This window comes from Bemisia tabaci, chromosome 5, assembly GCF_918797505.1.
Source record: "Bemisia tabaci chromosome 5, PGI_BMITA_v3".
NCBI classification, from domain to species: Eukaryota; Metazoa; Arthropoda; class Insecta; order Hemiptera; family Aleyrodidae; genus Bemisia; species Bemisia tabaci.
Genome location: NC_092797.1, coordinates 23800808 through 23817964, shown reverse-complemented (window position 1 = coordinate 23817964; position 17157 = coordinate 23800808). Strand labels below are relative to the sequence as shown.

The 17157-nt window shown below is 40.3% G+C and overlaps 1 protein-coding gene across 2 annotated transcripts in view; it reads left to right on the top strand.

Annotated features, from left to right (window-relative positions):
* The window catches only part of dysf (neuronal PAS domain protein dysfusion), a 225560-nt gene that overhangs the window by 198142 nt on the left and 10261 nt on the right, over window positions 1–17157 (top strand). For both annotated transcript variants that reach the window (XM_019051040.2, XM_019051041.2), the window contains 3 exons: window positions 3033–3217; window positions 6836–6942; window positions 7691–7844. In XM_019051040.2, coding sequence (XP_018906585.2) covers window positions 3033–3217; window positions 6836–6942; window positions 7691–7844 — 446 coding nt within the window. The remainder of the gene's footprint in view (window positions 1–3032; window positions 3218–6835; window positions 6943–7690; window positions 7845–17157) is intronic.

Below are 17157 nucleotides of genomic sequence, written 5' to 3'. Positions count from 1 at the left end.
GCAAATGCATCCTCTCATTTAACGAGGAGTCAGTTTTCTAGAAGAAACGATTCTTATCACGTAAAATTTTAGAGACCACTTTCGAATAACAAGTCCAAAAATAAATCCATTAATTTTTTTACTCTGCGTATAACTCCTAGCACAAGTGTAACTACACGCAATGACTCTGGTTTTGAATTTCTACTCTTCGATTCAGCATGCAGCTTGGGAAAAAATTCGTGTTTTTCCCCCTTTTGGATTGCTAAATTCAAAATTCAGTAGTAGTTTACAGCCCTCCAGAACTTTAATTTTTGACGATGTTCACTAATTGCTGAAAAAAATTCCGCCAGTTAAGGATTTTATTCCGCATAGGCTCTTTTTAGACTGTTTCAAATGGGCAAGTAACTAGTCAATCCCAAAAATTCGGGAGAGGAGAAAAAGTAAGGGCAGGGCCTTTACGGCCTTCTTTATCTGATGCATAACGGTAGGTGGTAGGTGATGACAGTATCAGATAAGGATTGAACTGGAGTAAGTGGAAGGTTCCGAATGGCAGCACCCCCAAAACGTTTAAACGAAGGCATGTACAAAGCTCGCTGTTTTTGGTGTTAGTGCACACTCAAAGCGTATTAATACTCGCCGGAGTGACGATTATAAATAGGTGGATCTAATGGGCAATGGTTGGCAAGTTAATTGGACGGGTAATATAGACGTGATAGATTGAAGCAACGATATGTGGCGATTCCGACGTTGCCAGATCGTGTCGAGGAAAACCGCACTTCGCCAACTCGATTGCGGAGATCGTCACAGCGCGGCAGTGATGGAGCTGATGAGTGTTGTGCGCCACCTAGATGGGAGCTGTTTACGCCTCATTAGTGCATTCATTATTTTCTGTAACCAATACTAATGTTCCTGTCAAATTATCATTTAACCTATCTAATGAGGAGTCAAGTATCATAATTATTTCAAACATACACCACAGATAAATGCCTCGGCAGATTAAATTATTTCGCCTTCAAGTCGTTGACACTTTTTTCACTTTCATGAGTCCATCATCAAAGATCGCAGTTGAAATAGTTTGAACCTTACAGGGAAAAAATCGATCTATCAACTCCTAAAAATAATCCATTCTAGGGGCATTTTGCTATAATTTAAAGGATAAAATTTAATTTTAAATACTTTTAAGGGTAAAGTTGCCTCAGTAAAAGAAAGCGTTACAACCTGAGTGGTTCCATCGTACACAAAGTTCATTCCTACAGAATTAAGGTCTTTAAGTTTAAGCTATTTCATAATCCAAAATAGCTTGCAACGCCTAAACAATTTAGTCAAAATTTTGATTTTATGCATGGGTTTTTTTAAAGATAAAAATGATTTTCTGGGATTGCACACGGACTTATGCATACACGGGTCTGTGTTTTTCGTGGAAATATCGACGAACCGATGTATCATAACCATTAATTCTAAAGGCTTTTTAATTTTTAACCTTCCCGTGAGAAGGAACGGAAACATACTCAAAAAGGTGAAAGACGAAAAGGGCGGAAAAATAACCTGGTAGCAAAAGCCGTGGGAATATGCGTAAGTTTCCCAGTGGCGGGGCGTAAATGATCGATTATCGATATTTCAGAATTTGAAGCTGTGGTAAAGAGTCGATTGTTAAGGTGTTCATTGCAAACACCCTCTTTATCGATCCTTTCCCATAGCTTTAAGTGGCAGATCAATCGATAAATCGCAAAAGACGCGACGCCACTGGCCTTCGTTGTATTTTACATTCGAATCTCACTGTTATTACTGCCTGCTACAGGAATTATTCCATACTCCTACACCTGGGCATTGTTATCGGGCAAACTTGGTTCTATTCTGAGCGGAGAAACAATAGGAATACCCGAGGCATGGACCACAAATCGATTGCAAATAGACGCTTGAACTTACTACTGAATGGGACAATACCGTAAAAATTAGAAAGCCTTTTTAGTTCGTATCGAAGCCCAAGTAAAGTAGACACAGTCAATGAAGCAAATCCATAAATTTCGGAAATCCTCATTAATCTATATACGTACAAAGTCATGGTAGAATCGGACATGACCAAACTATTTTTTTTTTTTTTTTTTTTTTTTTTTTTTTTTTTTTTTTAAAAACATACATGTTGATAGTTACACTGAAAAAAATTCGACTGGAGACTTCAACGAATGGATAGAAAAGTTGTCGCATTGAACGCAGAGAAGGTTCCTTCCAATTTATGAGTACTACAATGGATGCAGACAATTTGATTGTGTTTCAATGTCAATATATCTAAAGTATTTCGCGTAAATTATAAATACAGAAGTTCTAAACGATAAAGTAAACTGATCAGAGAAAATGCTGACGTACTTGGAGACATTCTCTTGAGATTGCTCCTACACTAGGAAAAAAACACATTGGATCTAGAGCCCAGACTCTTGAAAACATCGACAAGAAAAAGTACTCTTGAGTCGATCAGAATCTAGCTTAAATCAAGAACCAAGCCTCTTAATTTAAGCGGATTTCGTTTTGATTCAAGCAAAAATCCGATTGAATCAAGAGTATTTTTTCTTGTCAATGTTTTCAAGAGTAGGGACTCTAGATCCAATGCGTTTTTTTTCCAGTGTACTGTAAAAAAAGGAAAAGTCGCGAATTTTATTGAAGCATCGAAAACATTTATTAGCAAAGTTAGTCAGTGATCACGAAAATTTGAAAAAACAAATTATTTACTGAACATTGATAAAAAAATTTGGAAAAATTTGGCTTCATTCAACCCAATTTAGTTATGGTTAAAATATAGTTAAATACGAAGTTATATCCTTGTTTCCCGCGCTAGATATGCTTTCTGAGATGAAAGTGAAGAGCACATGAATATTGCTGAGGACCGAGGCAGGAAGTATATGATGGAGCGCGATATATTTAGCTACTTGGGCTATCATAAACAACACATAAATCCTGTTATCGCCTCCCACGAGATAGTTACGACTGCCTTTGGATGATGTATGTATTTTAGAGTGGGACTTTAATTGATTTGATTTATTCCCTGCTTTTGTTTGAAGGTGGTGCTGGTCAAGGGACATTATTTATCATTTTTGCCGTTGTGCAGTCGGAACGAGCCTGTTTTTTTAGCGACGTGTACGCCCGTGGCCATGCCTGAGACCCGGGAGTGTGTCGTCCAGGGCGCCACCAATGTTTTCACCGCCATCCATTCAATGGACATGAAGTTCATCCACATTGATAGGAAGTAAGTGCCAACCAATTATTCATTTTCCCAGCTCAAATGGGTAGAGCAGTGTTGTGAATTGTAAAGAAAAAATATGGTGCTGTTTTTACACGGTAAAAAGTACGATAAGACGTATTCTGTTCAAAGCAGCAACATGTATTAATTAGTTTCTTTTTCACTAGATTCTACCTAGCCAACGAGAGAGCAAAGTTCAAGGTCACGACTGAAAAAAGTTCTCCCCGGTGTTGGTTTGGAAAGCAACATACACAAATCCTCTAAACATGTTTCAATGGGACTGAATTTATCAGAAAGGGACCAACCCTCTTTTTGAAAAAAATGAGTCAAGGATGTATTTGAGTTCCACTAGCCGTATATTTTCTCCTGCCAAAAACTGAAAGTCGAATAATAGAAAATAGTTCGTGAAAAGAGGGGTTAAAGTTTATTTTTTAAATTGAGTTTTATGCAGGAATAAAACTTTAAACCTCTTTTTCTCAGTTTCAACTTAATGTAGGTTGGTCTATGAACTCGATTCAATTGTGGTACAATAATGTTACTTCCGGGGTTTCTGAATTTGGGGTGCAAAACCAAGCTACCCCACCCCACAACACAAAATAACTTCGAACAAAATGCGATTTTTGCTTCTGAACAGAATATGTCTTTCAACTGGATTGTATTTTGCAACAAGGAACTACAATTTCTGGCTCAATTTAGAAACAACGTATGGTCCATTAGTTTCACTATGAACATAAGTGGTTCTACGGATGAGCAAGCAATTTTAGTTCCCAATTGTAAATTTGTTGTCAAATTATACTCCTGGCTAATCCTTGAGTCAGCCGGACATGCGGCTGCACCAGCTGGAGGCATCATTGTGTCAGACAGATATAACGTGGTCGAATCAATCATACTTCAAGCTGGCACCAAAATCACCCGCGAACATAATTAAGCGTAACTACTCTCAGTTGAGATGAGTGCTTTTGCTCCTATAACTTCACGTTTTTTAGGACTCACGTCAAGATTGCACTGGAAAAAAAAACACATTGGATCCAGAGTCCAGACTCTTGAAAACATCGACAAGAAAAAATACTCTTGATTCAATCGGATTTTTGCTTGAATCAAAACGAAATCCGCTTAAATTAAGAGGCTTGGTTCTTGATTTAAGCTAGATTCTGATTGAATCAAGAGCTCTTTTTCTTGTCGATGTTTTTAAGAGTCTGAACTCTAGATCCAATGTGTTTTTTTTCCCGTGTGCGATACGTCTTTTTGTCAAGAAACCAACGATACTATGTTTCAATTTGATTCGTTTCTACCTGCAACTCGGTAATCGAGATGCAGTTTTTACTCGGAATCAGCGACTCTAATTCGATGATGCGCTCTACCGCCTGCAACATCCCTATTCTGACCTCTCTCGATGAGTGGTGAAAAGGCAGTAGGTTAGGTCACCCCACAAGGACTCACGAAGTATTCCTCACTCGGGGCCCTGTTTCAAGGCGAAATTGATAGAGCCGTCATCTGTTGGAGAGATTTGCAAGTGAGAATATAAATATTAATAAGTAGATAATCGGGAGGTGGGATCGCGGCGTGTTTTGGTGAGAAGCGCAGCACCAGCTCACGATCGGAGCGCGTTTGCCGGCGCCTCCCTCCCCATCGTGTTGCGCCATCTAGCGGCGAATCCCCAAACCTCCTTCCAGTCCACCCTTGGTGTTAATAATGATGTATGCATGACACCATTCATCTGCAAATCCCTAATGAAGTTCCAGGGCACAATCTATGCCTCTCATCACTCTCAGGTGGCTCGAACACAAATAAACCCCGAAAAACCTGACTCATTTGTATTCAAAACTACTCTTCCGGCTTCTTCGTGATAAGGCCACTGGCGAATAATAGCTAAATCAATTTGTTTCAACCCATATTATTCGTGAGATTCGAGGATTGTCGTTTCCGCTCGCTGATTTTTCAACTACTTGGACATCAGAGTCGCTCACACTCATTCCTTGCGTCGTGAAGTCACTCCTTCCCCTCTCTTCCTCTTTTTCGAGAATCAATTGATGTTCTCACGTCTTGGAACTCTCAGTGCTTTGCAGAAGACTCGCTGCTTTGCTATTCTATGTGGTTGAATAACATAGAGCACATAGAGTCGCAATATAAATGAAGTGACCTGGGGTCATGTTCAGGTCGACGAGTTCCGAGCCCGGTGTGCGCCGACATTCGTACACCTTTCCGATATACTTTCGCTCCAAAATGGCATGTAGAATACATAATAATTCACATCATTTTTGTTTAAATCAGATGACCGGGTACCTATGTATCGAAAACAATCGATTATGTATCGAAATGGTGACCCGTCACCGCCCAGGAGTCTTGGAATTCGGTGCGACTGGAAAACACTTAAAAGTGGCGCCAGCTCCTCCGTTCCAATTACGACTTTGTGCACTCTTTGCTGAATAAGTCATCTCTAAACACGTAACCGTCCGTCGGGAAAAGTGACATTAGCAAACTAATGTAAAATCTTGAGTTGATAAAACGTAAGGCTGAAAACTACTGTAAACCCGAGGAACTGAGGCTTCGTAATTTCATAAAAACGTAATCAATGTATGGTGGGTTCGATGGCCGAAACATTCCAGGGATGTGCTCATGAACGGTAGCTTTCATATAATCATGTCGAATCGATGAAGGCAATGCTTAATCTTCTTTTTCACGATCCTTTTGATTCTCGTGCTCGGCCTCTGAAAGTTTAAATGTTCGCGTTGTACTTTTGAAGTCTATATCGAAGCAGGGGCAGATGTCGGGCCAGGAGGTGGCAGGAGGGGAATACAGACCATAGGTATATGAGCTAATTTGATATTCTGCACATTACACCGATTTTATCACGACTTGCAAGTTCCTCGGGTCCACGTATACTCTCATTATTGTGACCTCTTGCACAATTACTCGAATTATTCAGTGTCACTGCAGTAGAAATGAGAAGTTTTTTTGTCAGAGTGGCAAGGCTGTAAAGGTTTATTTCTCGCTTTTTGCAACCAAATACAATGGAGTCTACGTGACCATTATGCTACATCTTGGTCCTAAGAATCGCAAACATTCAGTAGATATCAGGTGTCTTGAGTAATCCGGGAGCTCGGCGCTCACAGCAGTTGTAGGTAGCAAACAGTGTTGTTATTTTGTTTTCGTTTTCCTTTGCTTTCCTGCTTTTCCGTTTATTTTCAGTCCCCGTGAATAGTATTTGGTATTTGAACAATGGAGTTCATACATGCAGCATTTCATGTTCCAGATTTTTCTTTACGGATACTGATGAATAATGAATACGTATCGGACATTAGTGAGAAAAACACAATAAAAATGTCTTCTTGTTATTCAAATGGACACACAGATGTAAAAGTATGGGATTGAATTAAAATAAAATTCCAAACTTTCTGAGCGAACGCTTGTATATACTGTTCCCTAGGAGCGATAAGAAAAATATGATTTTCCTGAGAGAAAAGAAGCAACTTAGAAACAGAAAATAGACGAGAGGACGAAAATTATGATCATCTATATAGTTTTTTGATATTGCATTTTCGTTTGGCTCTTACTTAATACTTAACGTCTCGATTAGTCTAGAAAGAAACTTATTATATTTTCCCTCTTCTTTTGTTTTTGCAGTGGAGAGTTTCATTTAGGATTTCCAAGAAGCGAATTGCAAGGAGCATCGTGGTACCACCTCTTACACTGGGACTGCATGCGAGAGGCTCAAAGTAAACATAGGCTAAGTAAGTTTTCTCTACTTTAATATCTTAAAAACTGGAATATTATTTTGAAAATAGCATATTTTGTAATACGTTATTTCGAGTATAATTTGATTCATTCCCACGCTAGTAAAAATGCTTGATGCAAGCATGAATAAATTGTATTGAATACACCCGAATATTATTTTTATCTCGAATTCACAGGAGGTGAAGTAGCTGTATTTTGAGCCGCATGATGCGACCTTAGGACATAAATTGGACTGCGTTTTGGAATTTGGACCTATAAATTCTGGCTCATCTGAAAAAACACTTATGTGCATAGGGAAACTAATGGCACATACGTTGTTTTTAAACCGGGCCGGAATTTACTTATAGGTCCAAATTGCAAAATGCAGTCCAATTAAGCCAGTAAAATGCGAGAAGGGTGAGAAGAAACTCTCACGCACATTACTCTGAGCAGTGCTGATGCAAAATAAAGCTTCGTTGAGCTCAAAAAGGAATGATGAGTAATTTTTATGACATCTTGGCCAAAGATATCAGCAAGACACCTTGTTTCAATTGTTGCGCTATCTTTCATAGTGCAGGACTCAAAAGGTAAACAAAAGTACACTTTTGAGTGGTATTTTTCAGCTGGTATGACATGCATCAATCCCTGGTAGTTCAAAGGCACGATTATTACTTCTATGAACTTCGATTGAATAATCCAAATTTTCTGTTCGCGCAAGAGTTCTTCTATTCACCACTTGTTTTTTCTCTCCTTATTTTTTTACAGTTACTCAATCCGAGCAAGATAGGTCGTGTATTTTACTCTTAAGGCTGCAAAGGCGGACGGGGGATTGGGTGTGGATTCACTGTGTGCTTCAAGTCAAAGAAAATATGGAAAATAGTCAGCAACCAGTCATAGTCTCTACAAATCAAGTATTATGGTGAGTTTATCATAATTATTTAGATATGCGTGCACTGTGTTTTATTAATATTGTTTTTATATTATCATATTTGGACTATTTCTGTCAAAAGGAACTAAGCGCCACAGGGGAAAAAGGTAGGCGGAACCGGGTGTCGGGCTCGTCCCGTCCTATACTCGCAATGCTTTTCCATGGCACTAGTTCCCTTTGACAGAACGCGCTATCTGGCATTTTAAATTCCTCAAAAAGAACTCAAATTGGCGCTTAGTTCCGTTTGATAGAAATACGTCCGTTTTTACAAATAATTTTCGGATTGCTTGACTTTTTCAATGAAGTTCGAAAACTCATGCAGATTACATCAACAGGAGTCAAAAAATTTGACCACAAGTCACGCCATGCCAGTTCCTCGTTAACATTTTGTGTAGGCAACCAGGGCTCCTACGTATTTGAATAGTGGAATCATTGTAAAACGGTGCGCTCACTCAAAAATCCGGAAAAATAGCCATTTACCAAACAAGAAAAGATTAGCTGGGCTAGTTCGCCTTCAATTTCACTGTAGGCAACACAAGCTCCCTTATGGTTGATTAGTGGTCTTTTGAAACAGTACGCTCGCCCAGAACACTGGAGAAATAGCTATTTACCAAACAGGAAAAGATAAGGTGACGTATGCCAGTTCGCCTTCCATTTCAGTAGAGGCAACACAAGGTCCCAAGTGGTCGAATGGTGGTATCGTTGTGAAACGGTACGCTCACTCGGAACTTAGTGAAAAAGTAGATTTTTACAAAACAGGAAAAGGTTACTTGAACTTCATTTCGGTTCGGTTCAATTTTCAATGGAGGGAACACGAGCTTCCATGTGGGTAAATAGTGCAATGATAAGCTCATTTGAAGCAGTAAACTGTAAATTACTCGGTTAATGAAGTGATCAATTATTACAATTATAATTCATGGTGAAGCATCTAGAGTCGTGACTTCAGTCACGGAATTTTCACCAGTAGTTATAATGTACAGCATGAATGAAGGGGTGAAATTGTATTTTTTCCCCCTCCTACAAATGAATCTAACCACTACCAGAGAAGTATCTTGCCGTCCATTACAAAAGAGCCGTTCCTCCATCACAAATCTTGCAACCCTTTTTTGGACAAAATTTTCTTTTGCTTGAAAAGTTGATCTGTTCAGGAGGGCATTTGCGTCGAATGAATTTTCAACAGTATGCTACAGCAATTCTCAAAATCTATGGTGAAACTCTAAACCACGTATCTCGGTCTGCAGTGTCGCGGACTTCCCGCCTTACTTTATTTTCTAAATTTTAAACAACTCAACGTCAACTCGTATAAACTTCCGTGATTTTTCTTCAGTCAGCGAAGCAAATTCCGAGAAAACCTCAATGAATAACTTTAATTTCGTTCTCTTTTAAAAAAATAAAATAGGAGCGAAGATTTTTAAACACCGGAAAGAAGATAAGTGATTTGAGAGTTTCACAGTCAAAATATGAGGTACCATGTCTGCTGGTTTTCTTGAAGAAAACTGGAAAAAAACACATTGGATTTAGAGTCCAGACTCTTAAAAACATCGACAAGAAAAAATACTCTTGATTCAATCGGATTTTTGCTTAAATCAAGAACCAAGCCTCTTAATTTGATCGGATTTCCTTTTGATCGAAGCAAAAATCTGATTGAATCAAGAGTACCTTTTCTTGTCAATGTTTTCAAGAGTCTGGACTCTAGATCCAATGTGGTTTTTTTCCCAGTAAAGAATATTTTAACGGGAGAAAAATTAACAAATTTTGAATGGAGTCGCTGCATTTTTGCTTTAGACGGCAAGGGTGGTGCCAAACTGTTCACTTACTGATGAATCCGGAATTATCTCGATAATCCTCGCTCGGAGCAGGGTCCATTATGGGTACAACGTCCCCCGTTTATTCGAATCGTCTAATGAAGCGTAAGTAGTCTTTGATGTGACATTCGGGATGAAAATCAAGGCTGAGGCCAACCAAGAGCGAGGTGATGAAGTGACTCGGAGGGCAGAGGAGGCGGGGGGGGGGGCGAGGGTGGACGACCCCGCGGTCCCTCAGCGTCAATGCTTCCGACGCGACGACACAAATAATGCTCGAAATGAGTGAGGTGTGTTGTAAACTTGAGACTACCAGGCCATACCGGGAGGGGCGGATAATCATTATTTTGTTATCTTCAGCGCGGCCAACATTGTCCGTCCGTTTTTCTCACGGTCCCGCCGCCGCGCCGCGTCTTGTGTCATATTCCGCCGGAGAAAGAGCGACGAGGAAGAAAAATGAGGGGGCCGAATTAAAAGGAACCACCGGGAAAAAGAAGAAAGTCCCCCCCCCCCCCCGCCGCCCTCTGGGAGATCTCGCTGTTCGCAACATTCGGATGGGATTGTCAAGCTCCGGTCCGGTGTTGCTCGGCAGTCACCGTTTGCCCGTCAACGGAGACAACATATTTTACACTTGTTATGCGAGAAATGTGTTTAAATTAAGCGAAAAGTCATTTTGGAGATCCGTCACCATTCCTCCGGGCTCTTTCGTCTCCCTAATATTTCATTTCTTATCGTGATTTATGGTTAGAGACGTACCGGGCCGATTTTCATGTCTATTCTATTGGCAGGAAATAATCTCTACATTAGCTCGCTGTCAACTTCACCCTTCCCGCGGAGCGGTCCTCCGAGACTTTCAGCTTCCGCTGGGGGTTGGGTTGCGTTGCGGCCAAAGAAGATTCCTCAGCACCCCCCTTAGCAACATGCATCTACGCATGGTGATGACGCATAATTCTCGTATTGAACATGCAGTTTGCCGAGAAAATTCACAAATTTGTAATTTCCTGAAATTTCCGGTGTATCATACTGAGAATCATTTACTGCAAATTCACGTGACCCGTCAATTTTTCACGAATGCAAAAAACAAGCGAAGAAGCTTAACCAAAAGAAAAACGGCACGATTTTCAAAATGACAAATATTTTTTGTATTAAAATTAATCTTGAGAACCAACCTCTGATCAATGAATGCAATGCACAGTATTTGACTGAGAATCATTTTCTGCAAAATCACGTGCTCTGTCGATTTTTCATGAATGCAAAAACAAGCGAAGAAGCTTATCCAAAAGAAAAACGGCACGATTTTCAAAATGACAAATATTTTTTCATTCAAATTGGTCTTGAGAACCTCCCTCTGATCAATAAATACAAATTTTCACCAAAAAAGTTAGCAAGTCAGCATTCATTTCCGCAGTCATTATTAAATAATAAGTTTGTATCCATAGGGCACCAAAAACACCAATTGATGCCCTCCCAGCATTTAGGATTTGACCCTTTTTTTGGCGCAGCTCTGTTCAGTCTCTGAGAAAACTTTTGAGCTATTTTGTTTTATCTTTCTCCTTCAAGCAAACTTTGCCCCCTCCCTCAACTTTTGTCCGCCTCCTTAACGTTTTCGATGAAGTGGCGCTTCCAACGTAGTACGCCTCGGTTTTAATGCGGCCATCCCATCGATCTCGTATTAGAAAAATAGATTTCAGTTAGTGTGGTGTGAATTATTTATATTAGGGTATCGATAAAGCGTTAGCGTCGTGTTGCGCTCATTAATGGCGCGTTTTAGTGGAAATTACCGAGTGATAGTGAGCTTGTGTGTGTAGCTCCCATAGCCGGGATGCAAGAGCCATAGAGACCCGAGGTCCGAGGTGCGAGGTTTCGGAACTGCATACATTAGGAGGAGAGGGAACGGTATATGAGGGGAGATGATGCTAGATTAAATAATAAAAGGTTAATAGCGGACTGGACAGGTTAGATAGATCATGGCCCCGTCGGAGGACGTTAGACGCTGGTATATTATTGTGGTCAGAGCTGTTAAAACTGTGATTATTGATGTTATTATTACAGCGGTGTGTTACCTATAGTAAGAAGAAGTGTTTACGCCATTATCAGCGAGAGCTCATCTTCGACTCTGCAAGTGTTTTTATGAGTTACAAGCTCATTTAAAACTCACTGCAACACCTCTCTGACAATCCATCTAGGAACAAATTATGGATTTCAATCCGGTCGGGAACATTATTGACCGTAGCTTATGAGAAATCGATGTTAGATTGAAGAGTTTATAATATAAACAAGAAAATATAAATAATACTGCATAGACAAACATCGCTTCCTTCCTTGCAACATTTTTTATTGGATCCCCGATAGGATCTCGGTTCACGCTTCTAGTTCCACTTTAATCGCCCGCCCTCTCCCCTCCCCCTCCCCGGCCTTTTATTTCATTTTCGAGCTGTCCGGTTTCTCATTTTTACTCCTTTGTTGAAGTCTACGTTTACAAAAAAGTGGGAGGTGAATCTATTCTAAATTATCTCTTTTAATCATGCTTCGATTTGTGGCACAACGCCGCGCCGTCGCCGTACCGCGTTGCACTCCACTCCGGCGCGCCTGCTACGTCACACAGCACTCGCCTCCCCCCCCCCCCCCCCCTGCACCGCGGATTTCTTTTTTCATCAAAGTAAAACTTTCTACGGAATGCTCCTCAAGCTTTAGGGTCATCACATGCACGCCTCTCTTGCATCTGATGCTAAACTCAATGGAGGGCGTTCGTCCTCGCTAGTCTCCTAATTCAACACACAGATCCACAGTATGGATAAACAAAACAACACCTTTTCGGGAATTCCGAAAACGAAACTCTCGTCTCCGACAGTGAGGCATTTTTTCGATTCTTAAACCAAAATACCGTGCCTGCAATCCTGCATTTCAATCTGGGAAAATTTCCACTTGTAAATTGTATTTTCACGGGAAAACGCTTAGGTATTTCTGACTGATAATGTCACCGATTTTTCCTATGATTGCACGTGAAAAATATTTAATAGTCACTTACACAGCTCTCTGTGGCGCTCTGCGACATTCTACCGCCACAGTGCAGCCGTCCTAAGTGAGAATGCCGTATGAGCCATGAGTCGCTGCCAAATTCCATTTCATAAATCCCGAATATTCACAAAAATTTGTGAATATTTCTCCTCCGGTTTTTTAGACGATTTTGTTTGTAATTTGATCTAAAAAGTCTGAAAATTTCAAGGGAAAAAATTCATAACTTTTCTCAAAAATAGATATTTTTTCAGAAGAAATTTGGTAACATTCGAATGCTTACACGGCGTTTTTATCTAGCACGGTAATAGAGGACTCAGTTCTCATACAGCTTTTCTTAGCACTCGTTTTTGAGATTCAAAATCTTTACATGGAAATGCATTGCACCTTTTTTACACGCACAAAAATAATCGAATCACCTTAATTAATCCTGTTAGATACCCTTAGCGCTAGCTTTTCACTCATGCATGCACGGAGGTTTGAATTCTTGACAGAATTCGAAAGAAATACTCTGTCGAAAACTTTTTTTTCTTAAAACTGGTTCGCATTTTGCAATAAGGAACCACTATCTCTGGCTGTCTCACAAAAGCACATATCTTATAGGAAAACCACTGGCATGTATGTTGTTTCTAAAATAGGCCTGAGATACTGGTTCCTCATTGCCAAATGTAATCCAACTGAGGTTCATCTCCTCGCGAAACGCCACGTGATGTACAACCTTTTTGCGACTTTATCAGTCAATCTTCAATTGAAAAGACATTCGTTTAGACTCGGGGTATTACTTGTTTAGACCACCACTGAGCAACTTCTTAAAATATGCCTAATCGCACTAAGTATATAACATTAAAAAGAATCCTATGTGTAAAGAATTGAGACTTCACTTGGTATTTCAGTGCATACGGCGAGGAATTCCGATAGGTTTGAAGATCGAATCCGGAGCAGTCTTAATTAAAATGAGCCCTCGGTAAAATGAGCCATGACGGAGTACAGGGACCATGTTGAGACCAAGTTACGATTAAGCGAAAGCCGATAAAATACACTCGAACCTCGATAGCTCGTGCCTCGATAACTCGATAACCTCGATCACTCGATGAAAACGGGCATTTTATTCTGCGGAAGCCCAAAAACTCCGATAATTCGAAAAAAATTGTTCCACTGAATTATTGAAATTTCAGGCTCATTCGGCAGAAAAACCAAAAACCAAGCCACATCAGCTATTGCCAAGTTTAAGTGGGCAATGTAATTTTTTCCATGAAAACGATTGTGCGGATTCTTGTGCAAATTTCGGTGAATTTTCTGCATAGTACGAGGCAAATTTTTTAAAATTTCTAAAGGAATCCACGAAAATGCTCTCTTGTAAAAAATTTAATTGCCCAGTTAAATTTAGAAAAAGCTAATGCGGCTTGGCTCCTTTCAGCTAAACGTGATACATTTCTCTACCTCATCAACCCAAAGGAAGGTGATACTTGAGAACGAGGTAGTGAGCTCTTGCAACCTTTAAAGCAAAGCTAAATAACTAATTTGTGTAAGGTATAATTTCTTCTTGTACACATCTTTTCACAACAAACAAGTGCCCTACCCCGAATCAGTCGCAGTATTTGAATTTTCATTTCTTAACCTCATGAACTCGAAACCTCGGTTAGCTCGAAACTTCGATTGCTCGACTTATTCATCTCTTGCTCCCAGCTTCGAGCTATCGATGTTCGGCCGGAGCAGAGTTTTTCTGAGTACTTCTTAGGTGTTCTGGTCGCGGTGCCTAGGTTTCCCAGACGTGGGAGGCTGGAGCAGTACTGCCGTGCTAAGGAAGAACGCCGTATGAACATTCGAGAGTTGCCAAATTTACCTCAATACAATGTTTATTTTTGAAGAAAGGTATGCATATTTTTCCTTGAAATTTTCAGGGACTTCAGGTGAAATTGCGAACAAAATTATCTGAAAAATTGGAAGGAGAATATTCATAGGTTTACCGGGAAATTCGTGTTTTATCACAGGAAATTTGGCAACGCCTGATGGTTCATACGGCGTTTTTCCTTAGCACGGCAGAGTAGCGGCGGCAGTAACTCCGGTAGCTGCAGCGCGACTGGTCACTGCATCCACTCTATCAATTCGCGTGTGCACCCTTTTCCTCGACTATGATCCAGCTTTCAGATTAAAACAGTATCTGCTTACATCCTCTCGTCTGCATAAATCATACCCTTGATTCTATCTCTCCTCTCTTATGCCATTATTTTCAGCTCCTGTACACTCGCTGTCCTCTGTCCAGTTGTCCTTAGTACTCTTTCCGTTTTGATGCAACTCTCTCGTTCATTCCCTGCTAGAAATTTCCCTCCCTACTTTATTCTCTTCTCAGGAATTTACCTGGCCCATCTTCGAATATTGATGGCGAGAGGATTATAATTAGTTTAAATATTCTTAAAAACTGCATGATTAAGACAGCTTTTTCTTCATTTTTTAAGACGAAACGTTTATTGGAATTCTGCTTCAGAAGGCTCAAGAATATTATCAACACGGATATAGAAGATATAGTATCTCTAGCAGCATTATACATTTTTCCTGCGTATGAAAATAACCTGTAAATAAGAAAATGTATTGTTACACGATTGATCAATGCGTGCATATTATATTTTAAGTAAAAAAAAGATGCAGCGTCTACAACTGTTGTTACGCACGCATGTCATACAGTGGCGAGGCTTGAATGATCGATTATCGATATTTCCCCATTGAAGCTACGGTAAAGAATCGATTATTAAGGTGTTCGTTGCGAACACCCCGTTTATTGATCCCTTTCCATAGCTTCAAATGGCAGATCAATCGATATATCGCAAAGCGTGCCACGCCTCTGATGTTATACATTTTTCAAATTACCAATTCTTTAGACGACAAAAGGGACAGGGAGGGATCATATTGGTTGAAGCGGGTGGTTGCAATGGACAAAAGAGGTAAGTAGTAGACTAGCTGACGGCAACCGACAAGAGACCATAGTGTTAGTCCATCATTTTACCTCTTAGTTTGTAAGAACCACCCGTTTCCACCAATAAGATCGCTCCATACTAACTACGTATTCTGTCAATCGCTTTGTCTATTAAGTTCCATAATCAGTCCGCAGTTTTGGGTATATTCTCTAAGAATAATTAAAAACGTACCTTTTTTGATAGCATGCTAACAGAATCATTGGCGGATCTAGCAAATTGGCAACGTTGTTTTTCTCCATCTAAACATATGAAAATGCATCGATTCTTAAAGGGGCCAGGTGCTCCGACAAGAATCGATTATTTAACATAGGTTTAAATGGAGGGAATCCGGTGTTGCCAAATTGCTGGATCCGCCTCTGGACAGAAATCAAGAAAACAATCTCGATAAATCGCTATGCATTCGTGACACCTGCCCCTCGAATCTCGAGAAAAATGAATTCAAGAAAATATTATTTTTGTACGAATAAGTAAATTAGAGATGATTTAATCTTTAACGGCGGCGTAGGCGTCAGGCCTTCAAACGAAACTACTTTCACGGGCAACGTTCCGGAGGCTTTGGTTAATTGTACATGGCGCGCAAGCGCAGGCCTGTCGGTAAAAAAACGGTACAGCTCGCAGCGCTGGTTGCGGTGTGGTAACGTGCGGTAAAACCGCCGCGTCGGGCGACAACCCATCCGGCAAACTTTAACAATTTAATTGAAATAACCAGCAATAAACAGTAGTTTTAGTCGAATTCCTTTACGAATCAACGCATCTAATGCGCCGTGCCGTGGTTTCGTCAGTTTTGGATTCGGGATTTCTCGCTGACGAATTCTCCTTGTCGACCACTTACCGGCTGTAGCCGCGTAGCCTTAATGCCACAGAGAAAGAAAACTCATTTCGAAAGTTTGGAGTCAGCCATTCTACCGGTCCCGCCAGCTTGCTGAAAATAGTTACTCGACCGGTCCAAAAAATTCCACTGAGGGAAAAAGTTAAAATGAATCGCAAGTATGCTGACAGGATAGTAAAGAGCCCCGTAAGGGAATTTCTGCATGAGTTATGGTTAGCACATGATCTGGACTGTATTTTGCAATTTGGAACTATAAATTCTGGCTTTTCTGGGAAAACACACGTGCATAGGGAAACTAAAGTCACATACGTTGTTTTTAAACCGGGCTAGAATTTATAGTTCCAAATTGCAAAATGTAATTCATCTGATGTGCCTCAAGGCTCTCCCGGACTGCTCTTACAGCTCTCTTTCCGTGACACGGCAGTACGGTTCTCAAAATCGACCGATTCGTTTGGTCCATTCAACCGTGATTTCGGTTCATGTAACCAGTTTTATTCTTTAGTTCGGTTCGATTTAAAAGATCGGTTACACGGACGACGGATGCAGTTCCTAGGACTTAAAATACAGTGAACCGGATATTATGGCCAATGCAAAACGCCTTATACTTATGGTTCATGTGACCGAACTTTTTTTTCAAAGGGAAGGAGACATAATAATTGTAAATTCGTGACATTATGATGTGTATT